The following is a 16960-nucleotide window of genomic DNA, read 5'->3' on the forward strand; positions in this document are numbered from 1 at the left end:
GGCTGAGCCCTCTCCACGCCCCAGGCGGGCAGGGGCCCTGCTGGGGGGCTTGGGACGGGGGAGCTGTTCCCCAGCCCCGCCCCAAAGGCTGCCGGCAGCTTCGGCCGGGAGACGTGGAGGCAGCCGCGGGGAATCACCGCTGGGGGGCGGGGTCAGGGTCAGGGGGCGGGGCTAGCGCCCAGAAGCGGAGAGGAGAAGCAGGCGCGGCTCTGGCACACAGGGGCGGAGCCAGAGGGAGCAGTGACGCGGCCTTCGCGGGAGTGGGCGGGGCCAGAAGGGGTGTGGGCGGAGATATGGGTGAGGGGGCGGGGTGTAGGCCCGGGCTAGGGGGCGGGGCGGGGCGGAGGGGCGTGGGTGGGGCTAGCGGCTGTGAGGGCGGGGCGTGGCGTGTGGCGGCCCGGAGGGGGAGGGGCCGAGCCCTCAGCTGACCGGCCGCCATTTTGTCAGGCGCTCGGCTGAGCGGAGCCCGGAGCGAAGAGATTCCAGCCGCTGCCTCCTGCGTCCCCGGGGCGCGCGCGCCGCCCGGCCCCGAGCGGGATGTGAGCGGCCCGGCCCGCCTCGCCCGGACACGCACGGCAGCGCCCCGGCCCGGCCCCTCAGCTCGAGCGCAGGCCCCGCCGGCCCGGCCCCGCCGCCGCGATGGCGCTGAAGATGGTGAAGGGCAGCATCGACCGCATGTTCGACAAGAACCTGCAGGACCTGGTGCGGGGCATCCGCAACCACAAGGAGGACGAGGTGGGCCGGGGCCCCGCGGGAGGAGGAGGGCGGGCTGGGGCCGGGGGGGTCCCGGGGCGGCTGAGGAGGGCAGCGTAGGCCCTGGTGAGTCATGAGGAGGGGAGTGGGCCGGGGGCTAAATTCCCGCTGCGGGATCCTGTGGGGGGGGGGTCTGAACCACAGCCCCCCACCCCCCAGCGAGCCGAGGAGGGCCTGAGGTTGCTTCCTCAGAAGAGCTAACCCCAGGCCTTCCCCATCTAGGCTCCTGGGTGGAGGGGGGGCAGCCCCTCTTCCTTCACTCTGGGACTCCCCCCCTGTAGGGTTTTGGGGGCGGGTGGCAGCTGCCTTCCTCCTCCTATCTCTGCCGCCCCTCAGTAGGGGTTGGGGGAGGGTGATGACTCTCTCCCATTCAAACCAGGGCTGCCCACCAGCGAATAAAAATCTAGTGGGAAATGCTGGACTAGTCTCCTGTGCGTGGTTCTGGAGGGGGGTGATTCACATCTGCTGCCCCTCTGTGAGTCTGAGTCTGTCTCACACACACCATCAAAATAAAACGTGTGACTTCTCTGCTGAAAAGGGGATGTTATCAAGGGGGAAAGGGCAAGTAGAAATGAAAATGAGGAAGAAGAGGTTTGTGGGGGTCGCCCAAAAAGGAGAGCCAATTCAAGGAAGCTGCTAGAAGCGGTGGGGAGAGAGAATTAAAAGGGAGGTGAAGGATCTGGTGGGTGGGAGATCTTTGTTCTTGGGTTCAGTATTTGGTTATAGTGTTAGGGGAGATTGCTTTGGTATTTACATCATGTGATTTGTAACGTAAAGAAATTCCTGTCTGCTGCCTTCAAGAGATAAGTGACTATTTTCTAGGGTGAGATTGGAGTATAAGTAAATTGAGTTCAAGCATAATTAAGCTTTTTAGTTAAAATAATTTCATTTAGCTTCTGCCTAAAACACATTTCTATAGATGCCCTAATTCATAGGCTTATTTAAGGTAGAAAGCACTGGGATGCCACCACCTGATGTATTTTTCTATATTATTTGAGTTAGATCAGGAAACTGATGGAAAGTAAATAATTACTCATCAAGAACTGGTTTATCTGAGAAATGAGAATTCTTTTATCAATTGTTGTCATGTGGTATACGTTAATCAGGAAGTCTTTGTAGGCTTGGCACAAGCAACTCGGTGTTGGAAACTTTTATGTGTACAACTTCCATAATTATCTTTTTGGCAGAAAATTAGTAACTTGGTGTGGAGTTCAGTATGATAGTACTGGGACAAGCTAGTAGATAGCATATCACAACTTCAAAATACAGTAAACAGCAAAATAGTATTGACTGTGGAAGGGATTAAGAAACAAATGTAGGTTTTGTTGCTGGAACAAATAGATTGTAAAATTCATTTGTGATTTATGTTCTGTATCACTGCTGATCTCAGGATGAAATGCAATATTGTTTCCAATAGACATTAAGTTTCAGATAGCTTTAGATTTGGATATTTCACACTGATGCTCCACAGTACAAGGTAGTATTTACTAGAGCCACATACCACGAAAAACTACTGAATCTTTCAATTTCATAATGTAGTTTAAGTGTTGTTTGGTATTGCTTTGGTGGTATAGGAAGATGTAGTTGCTATCAAGGACTCAGTGCTCTGCACACAAAAAATAACACCCAGCAGCTTCTAGTATTTAATGAAAGAGCCAGCTTTTGTTAGATCATATAATAAATTATTTACAAGTGTTTATGTGATTGTTTATTGTGGAGATGGTGATATGTATATTAACCTTTTATCCATGCTTGTGTAGTTCATGCTTTGAGCTATTATTATTCTACTCAAAACTGGATTCAATAAACATTTGATGAATAATTCTGTGGAGATTTCAATTAGAAATTTCCTAGAGGACAGCTAGGCCTACTGAGATACTGAGCACCATATTATTTGGCAGTAGATCTCTGCAAATATCAATGCCTTTATGATCTTCATGCAGGCCCTAGGCCTTACTTTGTGACTCCCATCATCTTTGTCAAGGAGAACTGAATACTGTATATTATTTCCAGTTCTAGAATAAGTACTCGACAAGTAAGTCCGTTTGTAGGGATCTAGAGAGTCAAAGAATGAATAGTGTAACTCTTCACCATTTAAAACTAGATAGAATAACTTCCTCTCTGGATCTTCACACATGCAGTAGGATAAGAACTGATCAAGTTTCAGCAACCATATGTACAGATCATTGATCAATTTAAATGCATATTTCCTACTGGTACTGTTATTTCTCTAAAGATTCTCCACCAATATACAATCCCTCTGGAGGGAGACCATCAAAGATGCTACTTACTCATTGAAAGAAGTTGCTGTTAAACAATGTAAGGTATTTTTTCTTTCTTCTTTCCCCTGCCTCATTTCATTGCAGAGCAGTTTAAACACGTGCTAGTTTTGAGTGAGGTACTGGGAACTGAACCAGAGCTTTCCATATGGTCATGGTAAGCACTATATTTTTCCAGTGTTTGAGTACCAATCCGTAATAATCAAAATAGTACTTTAGGAATAGCAATAAAAACTCCTCTGTTCTTCTCCACTGATTCCATTGTTCATAGTGTTGAGGAAGTGTCATTGAGACACCGACAAGTCTGGATGTACATCCTCAGATTGCCTTGAGACAAGGCTATCTAAAAGTCAACTAAAAGGTTTAGCCTGTGCAAAACAGCCGATATTTACTAATGCAGACTTGTCAACAAATGTTGACACATACTTTATGCTGGTGTCTATTGTGTGTGTTGTTGGATAGCAATTAGCATTATAAATCATGGATGCGTGGCAGTGACTCTTAGGCCTTGTCTACACTAGGATTTCCCTCCCTAGAACTTTCCACCATTAATATCTGCAATTTGTCTCCACCATGGGTAGCAATGGTGGAAGCATTACTATATACAAAGTTTGCTGGTGACTGCCTGCATCTTTAGCATTGCATTGGCTAGACCTGCTTAGAGCCTCTTCTAAGCTAGAGCTCTTACTGTTGCTGCTTCTGCTGGAGCTGAACTAGTGGGATATACTGGGAAAAAAACTAGTGTAGACACACAGTGAAAGCAAATATTAAAATGGAAAAACAGATGTTTCTTGCCTTTGTCTTCACGCAGGGTTTTGTAATGTCATAATGGTTTTACTAATCAAAATGAATGGACAAGTTAAACTCTCCTTACTGGGTTGTTGGTGTACATAAGCATCTGTTGGACAAAGCATCCTGGAAGTGGTGACCCCATGCATGGCCCTTGCTTTGTGTGCATGAAGAGGTTTCTTTCTCTGGGATTTTCAAAAGAGGCTAAGAGTTAGGCACCCAGCTCCTATTTAACTTCAGTGGGAGTTTGGCATGTAAGTCAGTTAATCTCCTTTGAAAATCCCATTTCTAATGACAAAACCCTGTCCATATTGGGAGCAGGACTGTACTAGTGACAACCATATTTGAAAACAGTTGTTCAATAATGATCTTGGGGGGAAAAAAGTGGCTGTAGCAAGCATGGTTTCAGTATCCATTGTGGAAAAGCTTTTTATTAAAAATAAATAAATAATGCTTTATTCTATCCCCCTTAGCAAGACTGGAGTCTAATAAGTCCTTTCTCTTTTAGTTTCATGGCTTTCTATACAGTACTTTGAAGCAGGCTTAATTTATCTCTTCATGCACTTTATTTTAACTGTAGTAACATAAATGCGTTAAATTATGGGAATTGAAAAATGTATTGGAAAAGTGTGTAAGCATTTCTTCCCACTGGCTGTGCTGCTGAGCAGACTTCCTCATTGATATGATCAGGAAGATAGGATCATAGAATATCAGGGTTGGAAGGGACCTCAGGAGGTCATCTAGTCCAACCCCCTGCTCAAAGCAGGACCAATCCCCAGACAAATTTTTGCCCCAGATCCCTAAATGGCCCCTCAAGGATTGAACGTTGCTTATTGATGAAAAGCTTTTGAAGGTGAGATTCCCCCCGTTTTCATTTTGCAGCATTAACTTTTTTGTTTGGGATTTACATTATATTTTCATCTAGTTTCTGCCAAAATAAAACATGCCTGTAATATCAGTCTATTACCAGCCAGCTGCTGCCTAACCCTTGAATCATTTTTTAATTTTAAATATATAAAAACGTTTACTCCACTTTACATTTGTAGTGGAACATCCTGGATCTGGTACACTTTGGCCTGTTTCCATGATTCCATCTGTGGGAAGAAGATGTAATGGATGTTGAATGAAAAGCATTGTACTGGCCTTTATCTGTGTGTTCAGTTACACTTTATGAAGCATGTTTCTTCCTTGGCTAACTTTCATTTTGTGTTGAAACTTGTCTTTTGGGGAACAGTGGATTACATTTAAAATCAGCATGCAGCAGTTCTACCAAGCAACACTTTTTCTCTTCAAGATTGTGCAGTGTTTTCTGGTTGAAATAAACCTTATAAGCTTCCATCTTTCCAGCTCTTAAATATGACAGCTCCCCACTCTTCTTCAGGAGCTGACATTTGCTATCGTAAGTGCAATTTAAGTAAACCAGTAGCTCAGTTCCAAACACCGTAAGAATGGCCATACTGGGTCCGACCAATAATGCCAATGCCAGGTGCTTCAGAAGGAATGAACAGAACAGGTAATCATCAAAGGACGCCATCCCTGTCCATCCTGGCTAATAGCCATTGATGGACCTATCCTCTATGAATTTATCTAGTTCTTTTTTGAACACTGTTATAGTTTTGGCCTTCATAACAGCCTCTGGCAAGGAGTTCCACAAGTTGACTATGCGTTGTGTGAAGAAATACTTCCTTTTGTTTGTTTTAAACCTGCTGCCTATTAATTTCATTTGGTGACCCCTATTCCTTGTGTTATGAGAAGGAGTAAATAATGTGACTCACGAACCATGGTTGGCCATCTGTCACATACCATCTTTACTTTTGAGGAATACATGCAGTGGCATGTGAATCTCTGCATCATTTCCCTGTACCTGGATCAAATTTTAGGGAAAAGCATGCATGCAAGCAGGGAAGACAAATAACAATCTGTCTCATTCTGTCATGCCATTCTTTTTCTGTCTTGTTTGTGATTCACCAGGGAAACACATCCTACTGGCAGTGAGAGCAGTGGGCAGACGTAAAACTTAATTTTATCCTTTGAGTTAGGTGAATTTATATCATATGGAATAAGTTATCACAATAGGTGTCCATTTCTGGAGGACTTGCAGCACAGCTGACTAAAGGAAGAATTGGGTTGCTGTGTCTGGCAAAACTTTTCAAGGAATCTGTGCACCATATGATGTGAAAGAGTATTGGATGTTTGCTCTGGGCCTTCCTAGCTGGGACTGATGTGGTTAAAGGTACATGGTTCCATACCTGAAATCTGCTTGCAGGAGAATTTTGGCACTGAAATTGTTTAGCTTTTGCATATCACTTTGCATCTTCAGTATGTTATAAATATTGCTACCCCCATATGAGAGCAGTATTATCTGGTACTATGATAGATACTGTGGTGAGTGGTGCCGTTATAAAAACCTGGTTAGGTGAAGCAACTTGGGCAAAATGCTAAAGATACTTACTGAGGACTTTTACACTCTGACGATGTGTCTTTATAATTCAGGTACCTTAGGTTTATTGGAGTGGTCCTGTGTATTTATGGCAAAATCTGCACAAAAATGTCTGAAGGATTGTCATATAACTGGTGGATAAAATTGCTCTTATGCTCTGCCTTTGATAGGACAGACTTCTTGAACGACAGGATTAGGACGTCATATTTTTTCAGTTGACAGCTTTAAGAAAAAAAGGTTATATGGTAATAGGATCACTTTGGCCTTGGTTGCACTTTAGAGCTAGTCAGAAGCCATCTTTCGTGTCTGAGCATGAATTTTCATCAGTAGGCAAAACTGAGTTATGAATCCTTCACAGAATTTTTCTCTTAATGTAAAAAGTATTGAAAAACACATCTTTCCATGCATAATGTAAAGTGATAAATCAACAATGAGTAGTTTGAGGAGTTGTAGCTCCTGAAAGAGGCAGGGTACAAAGTTACAAAATCCTTTACATAACCATCTTAAGAGGAAGGGAGCAATCAGTTTCTGGGTGGAAAAACTTAAGACCTGAATTAGAATCAACCCAATGGTCTAATGGGAGTGCTCCATACTGAATGGTGGGTTTAATTGCCAGAATGAATTAGGTGAGTTGTGGTGACCCTGCTCCCCTTCCGGATGTGTATTTGGAGACAATGGATTTGCATTTCTCAAACGCCACCCTTCTTGCTGAATAAAGACCTGTATTGACTGGTTGCAAAGTTTAATACAATTGTCTTCAGCTGGAAAAATGCCAGTCTCAATAGGGAGTTCAGAGGCATCCTAAAGGGTAAGCTCTTTGGGATGGGGATTGTCGTTAACTGTGTTCGTGGATCTGACACAATGGGGCCTTGGCTGCTTGGCCTCTGGGGACCACTGTATTATAAATATTACATAATAATGGGCACAGGGTGGGGTATAAAATGAGGGAAACTGAGGAATGCTAGAAATCTGACTGGAAAAATATTACCGGTAGGAAATAAGCCGTTCATCTGACATGTCTGTACCATGCTTATGTTCACTGATACTTGATCAGTTCCTATGTGTTAAGATCTTTGAAGGAGATCATTATTCCATCTACTCTTGAATGGGCTGAGAGTTGCTGCTATTGTTAATTTAAGTGTCTGAATCCCTGCAAAAGGCAAAGGAGTCAAGTACTTTAACCCAGAATTGGGAAATGCTACACAAAAGAGGGTTTGATAAGGACCTTCCAGTCTGCAAGAATCCTGGTCTCCACCTTAGAAGGAACAATTGGAGCCAGTGTCCCTACTTAGCTCTTCTGTGGCATTGGCAAAGGGGAGGGTTCTGGCAACAATAAGAAACAAGTGACCTTTTGTGTGTTATAATTATAAAGAGTAATGTAGAGTTTAGCCTTCACTACATTTCTGCTTTCATTCTATGTTGAACCTTTGTTTGTGTCGACTGAGGCACAGCTAGTAACTATAACTTTCTCTGGCCACACAATAATGATTGCTTTATTAGGGAGTAAGAAGCTTGAATCAGCCAGGCTAATGGATCATTTTGCAGCTCTCTTACCTGTGTATTTAAAACAGCATAGCAAAATCAATTTACTGATAGATTAAATAAAGGTGGTTCTTAGGCAAGCAGGTGAGGAGAGTTCTGCAAAACTTCTTGCTAGTAGCTTATTTTAAGAAGTTTGGAGCGCACATAAGACAAATTTTGCAAGCTGACAAGAAGAACTTCCAGAAACTTTCAACAAAATAAGATGCCAACTATACCGTAAATACATAGTTCAACGGCATTTCATTAATTCATGCTTTGCAACCGCCCCATAAAAAACTGACTTCTTAAATAAATCACAGGTTAGTTAGCACAGATCTGCAGGATACTGGTGGGGCCAGTGTGGGTGATTACTGCGTCCAGGGTGCCATGTTGCCTGGTGTACACCTCCATCACTTGAAATCCCAAAGCAGGTCTACTTATGTTGCTGCTCCTGCATTCTCAACCTTCCTGCTGGCATTGCTGAGATAGACATTGCATCCATGGCTGCTCTTAAGGAGAATGTGCACATCCAAGTTTGGGAGTAGGGAGCCTTTAGAAAGGCTGTAGACTCAGTTTTGCTCTTCAGTGATGGCTCTTCAGAGAGCTGTTTTGTATTCCCCGTGGCTTGTTGATGCAGCCACAGGAGAGATTAAAGATGGTAGCTGTCTCTGCTCTGTGTTGAGAGAGAGGCTCTGTTGCTTCTGATCTTTCCTGGCCTGGCACTTGTCCACAATCCTCGTTAAGGCTCCTCTTCACTGCAGATTAGAGAAGATCTTTCATGTACTTAGCTTACTTTAGAGTAGTTAGTATATAGAAATGTTCTTCAGCAGCATATTGCATTTGTGACATAATTAGCAGCAGAGGAGGTATTAAACTATTTGCATGCATCAAAAAGACTGAATCATGGGACCAGTTATAAAGAAGCCTCTGTGTTCACTAACTTATTAAAAGCTGACAGTATCTATTTTGAAAGATGGCACTGAGGTATATTCTGAAGATAATTAAATAAATAAGTGGTACAATTAATGAGATATTTGAACAAGGAAAAGGTACAGGAAGTATATGGTTAACAGCACACTAGTGATAATTCATCCTAGTAGAAGCTGATAGTGGTATGCTCTTATGAGAAGACATGTTTAAAATGGCTGTGACATGTATAGCAGTATCCTGCAATATCTTTGAGGGATCTTACTGAATTAAGTTTAAAATAGTTTGAGTCCTTTGTATTATAAATGCAAAGTTTAGGTAGTATTATGGGATTGTATGTAACTTGTATATGGGGGAAACATGACCAATGTAAACTCTGGGAAGTGTTATGAGTTCCAAAGTACTATTTGTGCCAGGCAAGAATGAACTTCTGGAGCAAACAGGTGGGTTTCCTAGGAAATCTGTAGGGTGAGGTGTATGCAAATATACCCCCTTCAGTTATGCAAATACTTAGTTTTTCAAAGTTTTGTCCTAAGGAGAGGACCTTCGTCTGCTCATCTTCTGTTACATGAAGACAAAATCAAAGGCACAAACTGTATAAAGTTCAAAGTGAACTATTCATGGGGTTCTTGTTACGTGCTAACAGCTGTTATGAACTTGCAACTACAGGAAAAAACCCATGGTGGGATTTGAAGGACTGATCACCTGTCAGAACCCTTGTTGGAATTGGGGGTGATCTCTGGTAAGCTTCTTAGTATCCGATTAAGTTTGTTTATTGTTTTTAATGTTTTTCTTTGTAGTACTTTTACCTTAAGAATAAATGTGCTTGCTTAGGCTGTGTGGTGTCTTAAAACTAGGGATAATTATGCTGATTGTCGCCTCTGAGGAGAAAGCAAAATAGGCCTCCTTAGGCAGTCTGACTTGCTGGGGAACTCGGGAACTGTGCAGCCAGGAAAAATCCTGGTCAAGAAGGAGAGAGACATGGGTCATCAGCCAAGATGGCTGGCAGCTGAGGAGCTGGGACTCTAGAATGTTTGTCACTGGTGGACCATGAGCGGAAAATACAGGTACAGTTGTACTGAACTGTGAAAATGGCTATGGCAATATTTTAGAATCACGTTGAATATATCTATGAAAAAGGCTTCAGGAAAATAATGTCTAGGTGTCTCTAACCATTGGCCAAGATGTCAATTACAGAAATAGTTCATGGAACACAGTTTGGCGCTATTATTTTACCCTTTATCATGTTTCTTTGTTTCATTACACAGACAGCGGAAGCTAATTTGTTCAGACAAGTCTTTCTTTGCATTCAGTTTTAGATACTGTTGATCTAATAGTTAATCTTCATTTTTCCATCCTGTGTGGTTTGTATTTGATAAAACATTAGTAGATGTGGTAAGTGGGTGTTAATATAGCTGGATAAGAAAGCTCTTCCGTTTTTGTTTTTCACAATAAACATAAGCCTGAATGAATTGTATCACTGCCAGCTATAATGAGTGACTCGTCTTCGCTGTATTAAGGACTATAAGTTTGGTTTGAGCGGGTGGACAATTATCTCATCTGCTGGCTTGTTCTACAGACTTGAATTGTAGAACTCAGCAAAAAAGCATTTGTAGTGAACTATTAAAGAACAGCCACTTGACATGAGACATTCTCCTTTTCATTTTCCAGCTCAGTGTTATCATTTAGAACATCTAGTGGCTTAGCATCTACTGTAGTACTACGTTTCAAATTGTATATATTTTTAATCTTTTCTCTTTTGTATATTTAGACAATGTCAATAAGCACAACTGACTGACCCAGTTATATTTGTGACTTTCTTTTAGCTGAACTAATTTCAAGCAGTTGTGTGACTAGAACAATATATATTATTTTTTTGGAAGTGATCTTTTCTATGCCCCTAACAAAAGGTTTATTTGTATATGGCTAAGCATGCTTTCACCAAAGCCTGATATACTGTACAGAAGTGTAGAAATATATCTGGTTCCATGATGCTTAGTGGAAGGTTCAAGGGAGTCAGAAAACTCTGATGTATGAAATGGTTTTTCTTAAAAATCCATCCACAAATTGTTGCTCATTTAGGAAATACTCAGTTTGTTTTTCTGTTGGCCTCAAAGTTGAGTCTGGAGATGGAGAAGAGCTGTTTAGTTAAAAACGAAAAAAAAAAAAGGCTTTAACATTTAAAAAAAAAATTTTTTTTTCACCTCTGTAATATCAGGCATGTCAAGTCTTGTCATCCTTCTTTTGTAGAGGGCTTGTTGGTGGACCCAGAGAAGTGGTTTTCAGCTTTCCCAGGCCTTAATTAAAGTGACTGTAACTGGGGTCTTTTGTTACATTTTTGAGTTAAATAAGGCATTTAGAGCTTTAAAGTCTGAGTGATTTTTTGATTCAATTAGGTTTCACTTGCTTGGTAACTCAGTCTATTAATTCCTCAGTCATGCATAGCCTTCCCAGAAAAACAAGTTAGTTGTAACCATTTAAAATGCTTCACACACACCCTTTTAGAAAGAAGCAAAGAAGACAAAACTAACTTTTGCCTTTACATTTGTTGCCTGAACTGAAATGGGTTTTGTTCTTGATTTCATTATTTTACCTACCAAAATGAGCAACCTGTTGCCAATGAGAAATTGGGATATTTGTGAGAGGTAGTTGCCAGTCTCACTTTCTTGAATTATTTTTCCTAAGCAGAATGAGTTTCCTATGTTGTTTTTTTCTTTTGTAGTAAGCATGGACATTTCTGGTGTGCCAATTTTACTAGTTCTGCTTTGTGTCTTTATACAGTGTGTGTCTTTGAATTTTTTTTTCTGTTAAGGGTTCATTTTGAGCAAATGTGCTTATTTGAGTAAACTGTACTTAATTTATAAACTTACTGCTTTTGCATGTGGACATCTTTGACTCTGTAAAATAAATACAGAATTAACAAATATCTAAAAATACTCTGTAAAACCACTCATATTCTTCTGCAAAATATTCCAGAGATTAATTAAGCTTGATCAAACAGATGTCTATAATGGTAGGTGCTTTCATCTGCCACATATGTATATTTGTAAGGGTTTTTTTTCCTCTTTTTTTTTTCTCTGTTGTAGTGCAAAGTGGGGAACAACTAAGACTCTTGAGAATTGTCTAATAGGAATACTGATCACTAAATCAATTGCCATACACTCAAGTTGACAGCTACTGGAGACTTATCTATATTTAAATGGTATATCCTAAACTTATTGACAGTGTTCATTTGCAGACTTATATTACCAAAAATTACCAATTGGTATATTCTTAATATGTACATGAATCTAGGCCTCAACATATAATATGGCAATGGGCAACTTAGAAATGAAGATGATGCGTTGTGAAAAGTAAGAGCATCCTTCAGTTTAGACAAATTACTGTCTTTTAAGAGAGATTATGTAGAGGTTAATGTGATGGATATTTTAGAAATTCATGTAGGTGGATGATTGTCTAGCTAGGTTGGTGCCATATCCTATTGCCATTTTATAGGAAAGAATATATTGTGTAAGCTGTTACATGGCATTTAGATAACTTTTTTGTCCTCTCCATTTAGAAGAGAATCAGAGAATTAGAGATAGATACCTATTAGATCATGTTGGTGTGCTCTGACAAGTATTATCTCATTGTTTCCTTGTAATCCCCTGTCTGTATCCATCTGTTGTCTCTTGTTTTGTACTTAAATTGTAAACTCTTTGGAGGAGGGACTGTGTATTTGTACAGAGCCTATCTAGCACAGTGAGGCCCTGGTCCGTGACTGGGGCTCCTGAGGGTTAAAATGATGATGATCTTGTCCATTCCTTTATAAGAATTGTTCTCTATCTAGATTCCAGATTCTAGTGCTTTGTCAAGTTTATTCCTAAAGTTTTAAAAGATGGGGCTTCCAACCCTTTCCTTTGGGTAGTATTCCACTATCTTATAGCTATTTTCCTAATTAAAAAAATAAAATAAATAAAGCTTGGAGAAATGGGATTAATAGAATGAAGTCAAAATGTGAATGCATTGAGGAAGTAGGGTCACTGTTTGTTAGGACTGGCCTACACTGGGAACTTAATTGGCATTGCTGTGTTGCGCAGGTGGTGTAAAAAATCCACATCCCTGAGTGACGTAGTTAAACGGACCTAACCCCCAGTGTAGACAGTGCTAGGGAATGGAAGATTTCTTCTGTGAATGTAGCTACCATCTCTCAGGGAGGTGGATTGTCTATGCCAACAGGAAAACCGCTCCAGTCAGTGTGGGTAGTGTCTACACTGAAGCATTACAGCGGCACTGCTGTAGCCCTTCCAATGTAGACAAACCCTTAGCCTTATAGCATCCAAGGAAAAATTTAAAAGTATAGAACAGCCCTGGAATATTGTGGGAAGCTAAAAAGTCACTAAATGAAATAGCCTGTCAGCCAATGTCTTTAATACTTGGAGGATAGAAATACCTTTTTAATTAGGCATTGGATAAAATGTGGCATGGGGGAGGACAAATATGCCTCCATTTTTCCCGTGTAATGCCCTCAAATATGTGGTGTTACTGGCAGAACTTGGGTCCTTACACTCAACTCAGTGGCATTCCTGTTTGTCAGTATGTAACACAGTAAATTAGACTGCCACACCAGGTCAATTCTGCACCTCAGGGAATGTTCTAAGCATCAATGGAGAAAAATGGGGGCCTATGAAGCCCTAGCCAGCTATGTAACACAACCACAAAGAGGTCGTGGAGGTGCGGAGTGTACAGCTGCAAGGAATCCCTGGTGTGCACAATAAGCTCAGCCTATACAAGATATTAAATAGTATGTGACCTCCCCATCCTGCTTATATCACTATTTGTATATTGCTTTTCAATTAATATTGGAATTGTCTTGTTAAGAATTATTTTGCTTAGCATATTCTCACTTGAATTATTAGTAGTCTACAAATATTTTGTGTTTTGCCTGTTTCACAGGTGTGTAGCAGTTTGGAAGATTCCTAATCAGCCTCTTTAAGTGGGAACTAAACTAATTTTTCACCTGCCTAATTGTCTCAAATCTACTGATGGGAAAACATGAGTGTCTGTAAACTCTTGACTTTTCTTGCAGGCAGCCTCTAGTTTACAAGATATCTTAAAATAAAATAGTTATAATGAAATATTTGTTTTGATTGAAATTTCACCTGGGAATCAAATAAGCAGTTCTTGTGCAAACTAGGCCATTTGGAGTCTAACTGCAGATTCCGACACCTGTTATAAAAGACAGCACATGTATTACTGTTTAAAATGGCAGGTGGTATCAACAATCTCACTTTATATGATCTCTGGGTTTTTAGGAATGCATTTTATTTTACAGTCCATACTTGCTCTCCAGTAACCCTACAGATGAAAACAGTTACTGGAAACTGATCCGCCTTTTATTTTTGTCTACAATGTGAATAGTGCCTCTTAACTTGGACTTTGTATTTATTAGCTGTCTGGGTAGATCTAACAAAAATAGGTCAACAGGATTCTCTCTTTAGGACTTCATACTATAAGCAATAGCCTAAGAAATATAATTAATTTTTCTCATTCCAGAATGTTGTTGTACAGGCAGAATCTGTAACAACTGACCCATTGCATTGCTAAACATCATCTCACTCTTTCTACTTTATTGTAATAGGTATACTTGCATATGGGTCTGAGTCTAAATCAATTTGGAATTCTACTTGTATTGAAACTTGTGCTGTTGTGTGAGAGATGGGTTTATTCATTAATATTAAGGTGATAATTTATGTAGTAGGACGTGCAACCACAAGAAGTTTCTAGATTTTGGGCTATTACACCTGTAATGCTTTTATTCTGACGCTGTAGAGGCAACCATTCAAAGAAGCAGCATGAATCTGAAGTCATTGATAACATGATTTTTGCTTTTGACAGACATCAACTAAGTTATTTTGTGTTCCATGTGGATGTTGGAGGGCAATCAGTATTTACAAACTGCAGAAAAGCAAAATGGTGAAGCTAGCTTCTTATTTTCAAAGTTCTAAGGAGATGTTATAGTACAGGTGTGTTTGATTATCTGCAAGACCCAATCTTTGCTGGCATGCAAGAAATCCTGGAATTAGCATTTTCATACAGTGTTGTTGTTTTGCATTGGCGTAGAGTGATGAGATAATTAAAACTTCTGTATTTAAAGTCAATCTTTTCAGATAGTCAACCACTGTGTTTGAAGTGTTTTTTAAAAAAGCAGCAAAGAATCCTGTGGCACCTTATAGACTAACAGACGTTTTGCAGCATGAGCTTTCGTGGGTGAATACCCACTTCTTCGGATGCAAGTAGTGGAAATTTCCAGGGGCAGGTTTATATAGGCAAGCAAGAAAAAAAAAAATCATGACCTCCTGCATCTACTCTTAGAGAGAGTGTAAAAAATATATCATTGATAAGCCTATGGAACGTGTCTGTTTCAAGAGGTTGATAGAAAATACTTGACTTTGAAGTGGTGTTGTGTGTGGGACAGTAAGGGAGTGAGATTTTTGTTTCAGAATGTAATAAAATTTTCAACACCTCATGACCCTCCCTAGGGGTCATGATCCACTGGTTGGGAAATGCTGGTGTAGACAAATGCTTTGCAGAGTATTTAAAGCTACAGCCAGATTCTTTAATGGGAAAGGAGTGAGATCAAGTAGAATGTGTACTGTATCTGAATGCTATATGATGACTAGTTTTCCACAATACATTTCCAAAGCTGTAAAAGGATATGGTCAAATAAGAGAGATTTGTTTGTGTAGTTATTACGATTAAAAATTAACAGACCCCCCTTTTCATTGGGATAGACTTGATGTGTTTAAAATCTTGAATGATGACTTTACCACACCAACTAGTCCAGGCGTCTCAAACATGCGGCCCGCGGGCCGCGTGCGGCCCGCAGAGCTCTTCCCTGTGGCCCGCGGAGCTCCCCAGGGCCGCCGAGAGGGGGGGGCAAAGGGGTCAATTTGCCCCGGGCCCCGGGCTCCGCAGGGGCCCCCAAGAGAAAAGCGGAGGCTCCCGCCTCCGCCCCTCTCCTGGAGCCTTTCCCTCCCCCCTCACCCCCCCCCTTACCCGAGCGCGTCTCCGTCCGAGCGCCTGAGCCCCGCCCCGATCCGAGCCACGTGGGGAGGGGGCGGGGCTGGGAGCTCTGGGCTGAGCGCTGCGCTCGGCGTGGAGCTCACAGCCCTGCCCCCTCACCACGCGGCTCTGAGCGGGATGAAGCTCAGGCCTCGCCGGAGACGCGCTCGGGTTAGGGGGGGGGAAGCGGGAGCCGCCGGGGCCGGGCCGGGGAGCGAGGGGGGGGGGGGGGAGGGAAGCGAGACCCGCCGGGGAGGGGGGAGGGAAGCGTGACCCGCCGGGCCGGGGGTGGGGGAAGGGAAGCGAGAGACCCGCCGGGCCGGGGGTGGGGAAGGGAAGCGAGACCCGCCGGGCCGGGGGTGGGGAAGGGAAGCGAGACCCGCCGGGGCCGGGGTGGGAAGCGGGACCGGCCGGGGTGGGGAAAAGAGGGACCCGCCGCCGCCGAAGCGCAGCCCGGTCTTCGGCGGTGGGGGGCCCCTTCTGTTCCGGGACCCGCCGCCTAAGTGCCCCGCCGCCAAGCCACCAAACAGCTGTTGGTGGCGCTTAGCACTTTCCAGGAGGGAGGGGGGAGGAGCGGGGAGCCGTGCGCTTAGGGGAGGAGGTGGAGAAGAGACAGGGCAGGGGCGGGGCCTCATGGAAGGGGTGGATTGGGGGTGGGGCCAGGGGCAGCAAGGGGGCGTGTCAGTGATGCAGCCCTCGGGCCAATGCACTAGTCCTCATGCGGCCCTCGGGGTCATTTGAGTTTGAGACCCCTGAACTAGTCACTACTTTATCTATTTGTAAATAGCACTTGCTCTGCATTTGAGAGGATCTATATTGTTACAGTAAAACTGCTCATTTTTAGAGCAACATGCCAGGAGTCACATTATTCATTGTCAGTACAGAAACTAACATGCTAGCTGTGAAGATGTAGTTGTTCAGTACTTTTTTTTTTTTTTTTAAAGGTACATCAGTTTGTAGGTGAAATAAATCACAGTTCTTAAAACTTGGCTTCACTGCCTGTGCACCAGGAATTGTGATCAAGGTTTCTGATGCAATCCTGAGTGGTGGTTGAAACATTCAACACTATACGTGATTATAAAGTTAAATCTAACCAGCCATGCAAATGTTGGCTTCATAGAGACCACGAAGCATGCAATACAGCAAAGATGACATCCTTCCAGTTTATAGTGCAGCTGCCTCACAGGAAGACACCTCTTAAGTTCTC

The 16960-nt window shown here is 42.5% G+C and overlaps 1 protein-coding gene across 2 annotated transcripts in view; it reads left to right on the forward strand.

The window, feature by feature from the left end:
• The first annotated feature begins 446 nt into the window (after positions 1-446).
• AP3D1 (adaptor related protein complex 3 subunit delta 1) overlaps positions 447-16960 on the forward strand; it is a 71687-nt gene continuing 55173 nt past the window's right edge. For both annotated transcript variants that reach the window (XM_044999005.1, XM_044999006.1), the window contains exon 1: positions 447-735. In XM_044999005.1, the coding sequence (XP_044854940.1) occupies positions 640-735 (96 nt within the window). In that variant the 5' untranslated portion in view covers positions 447-639. The remainder of the gene's footprint in view (positions 736-16960) is intronic.

Source organism: Mauremys mutica, chromosome 24 (genome assembly GCF_020497125.1).
Source record: "Mauremys mutica isolate MM-2020 ecotype Southern chromosome 24, ASM2049712v1, whole genome shotgun sequence".
Lineage (NCBI taxonomy): Eukaryota > Metazoa > Chordata > Testudines > Geoemydidae > Mauremys > Mauremys mutica.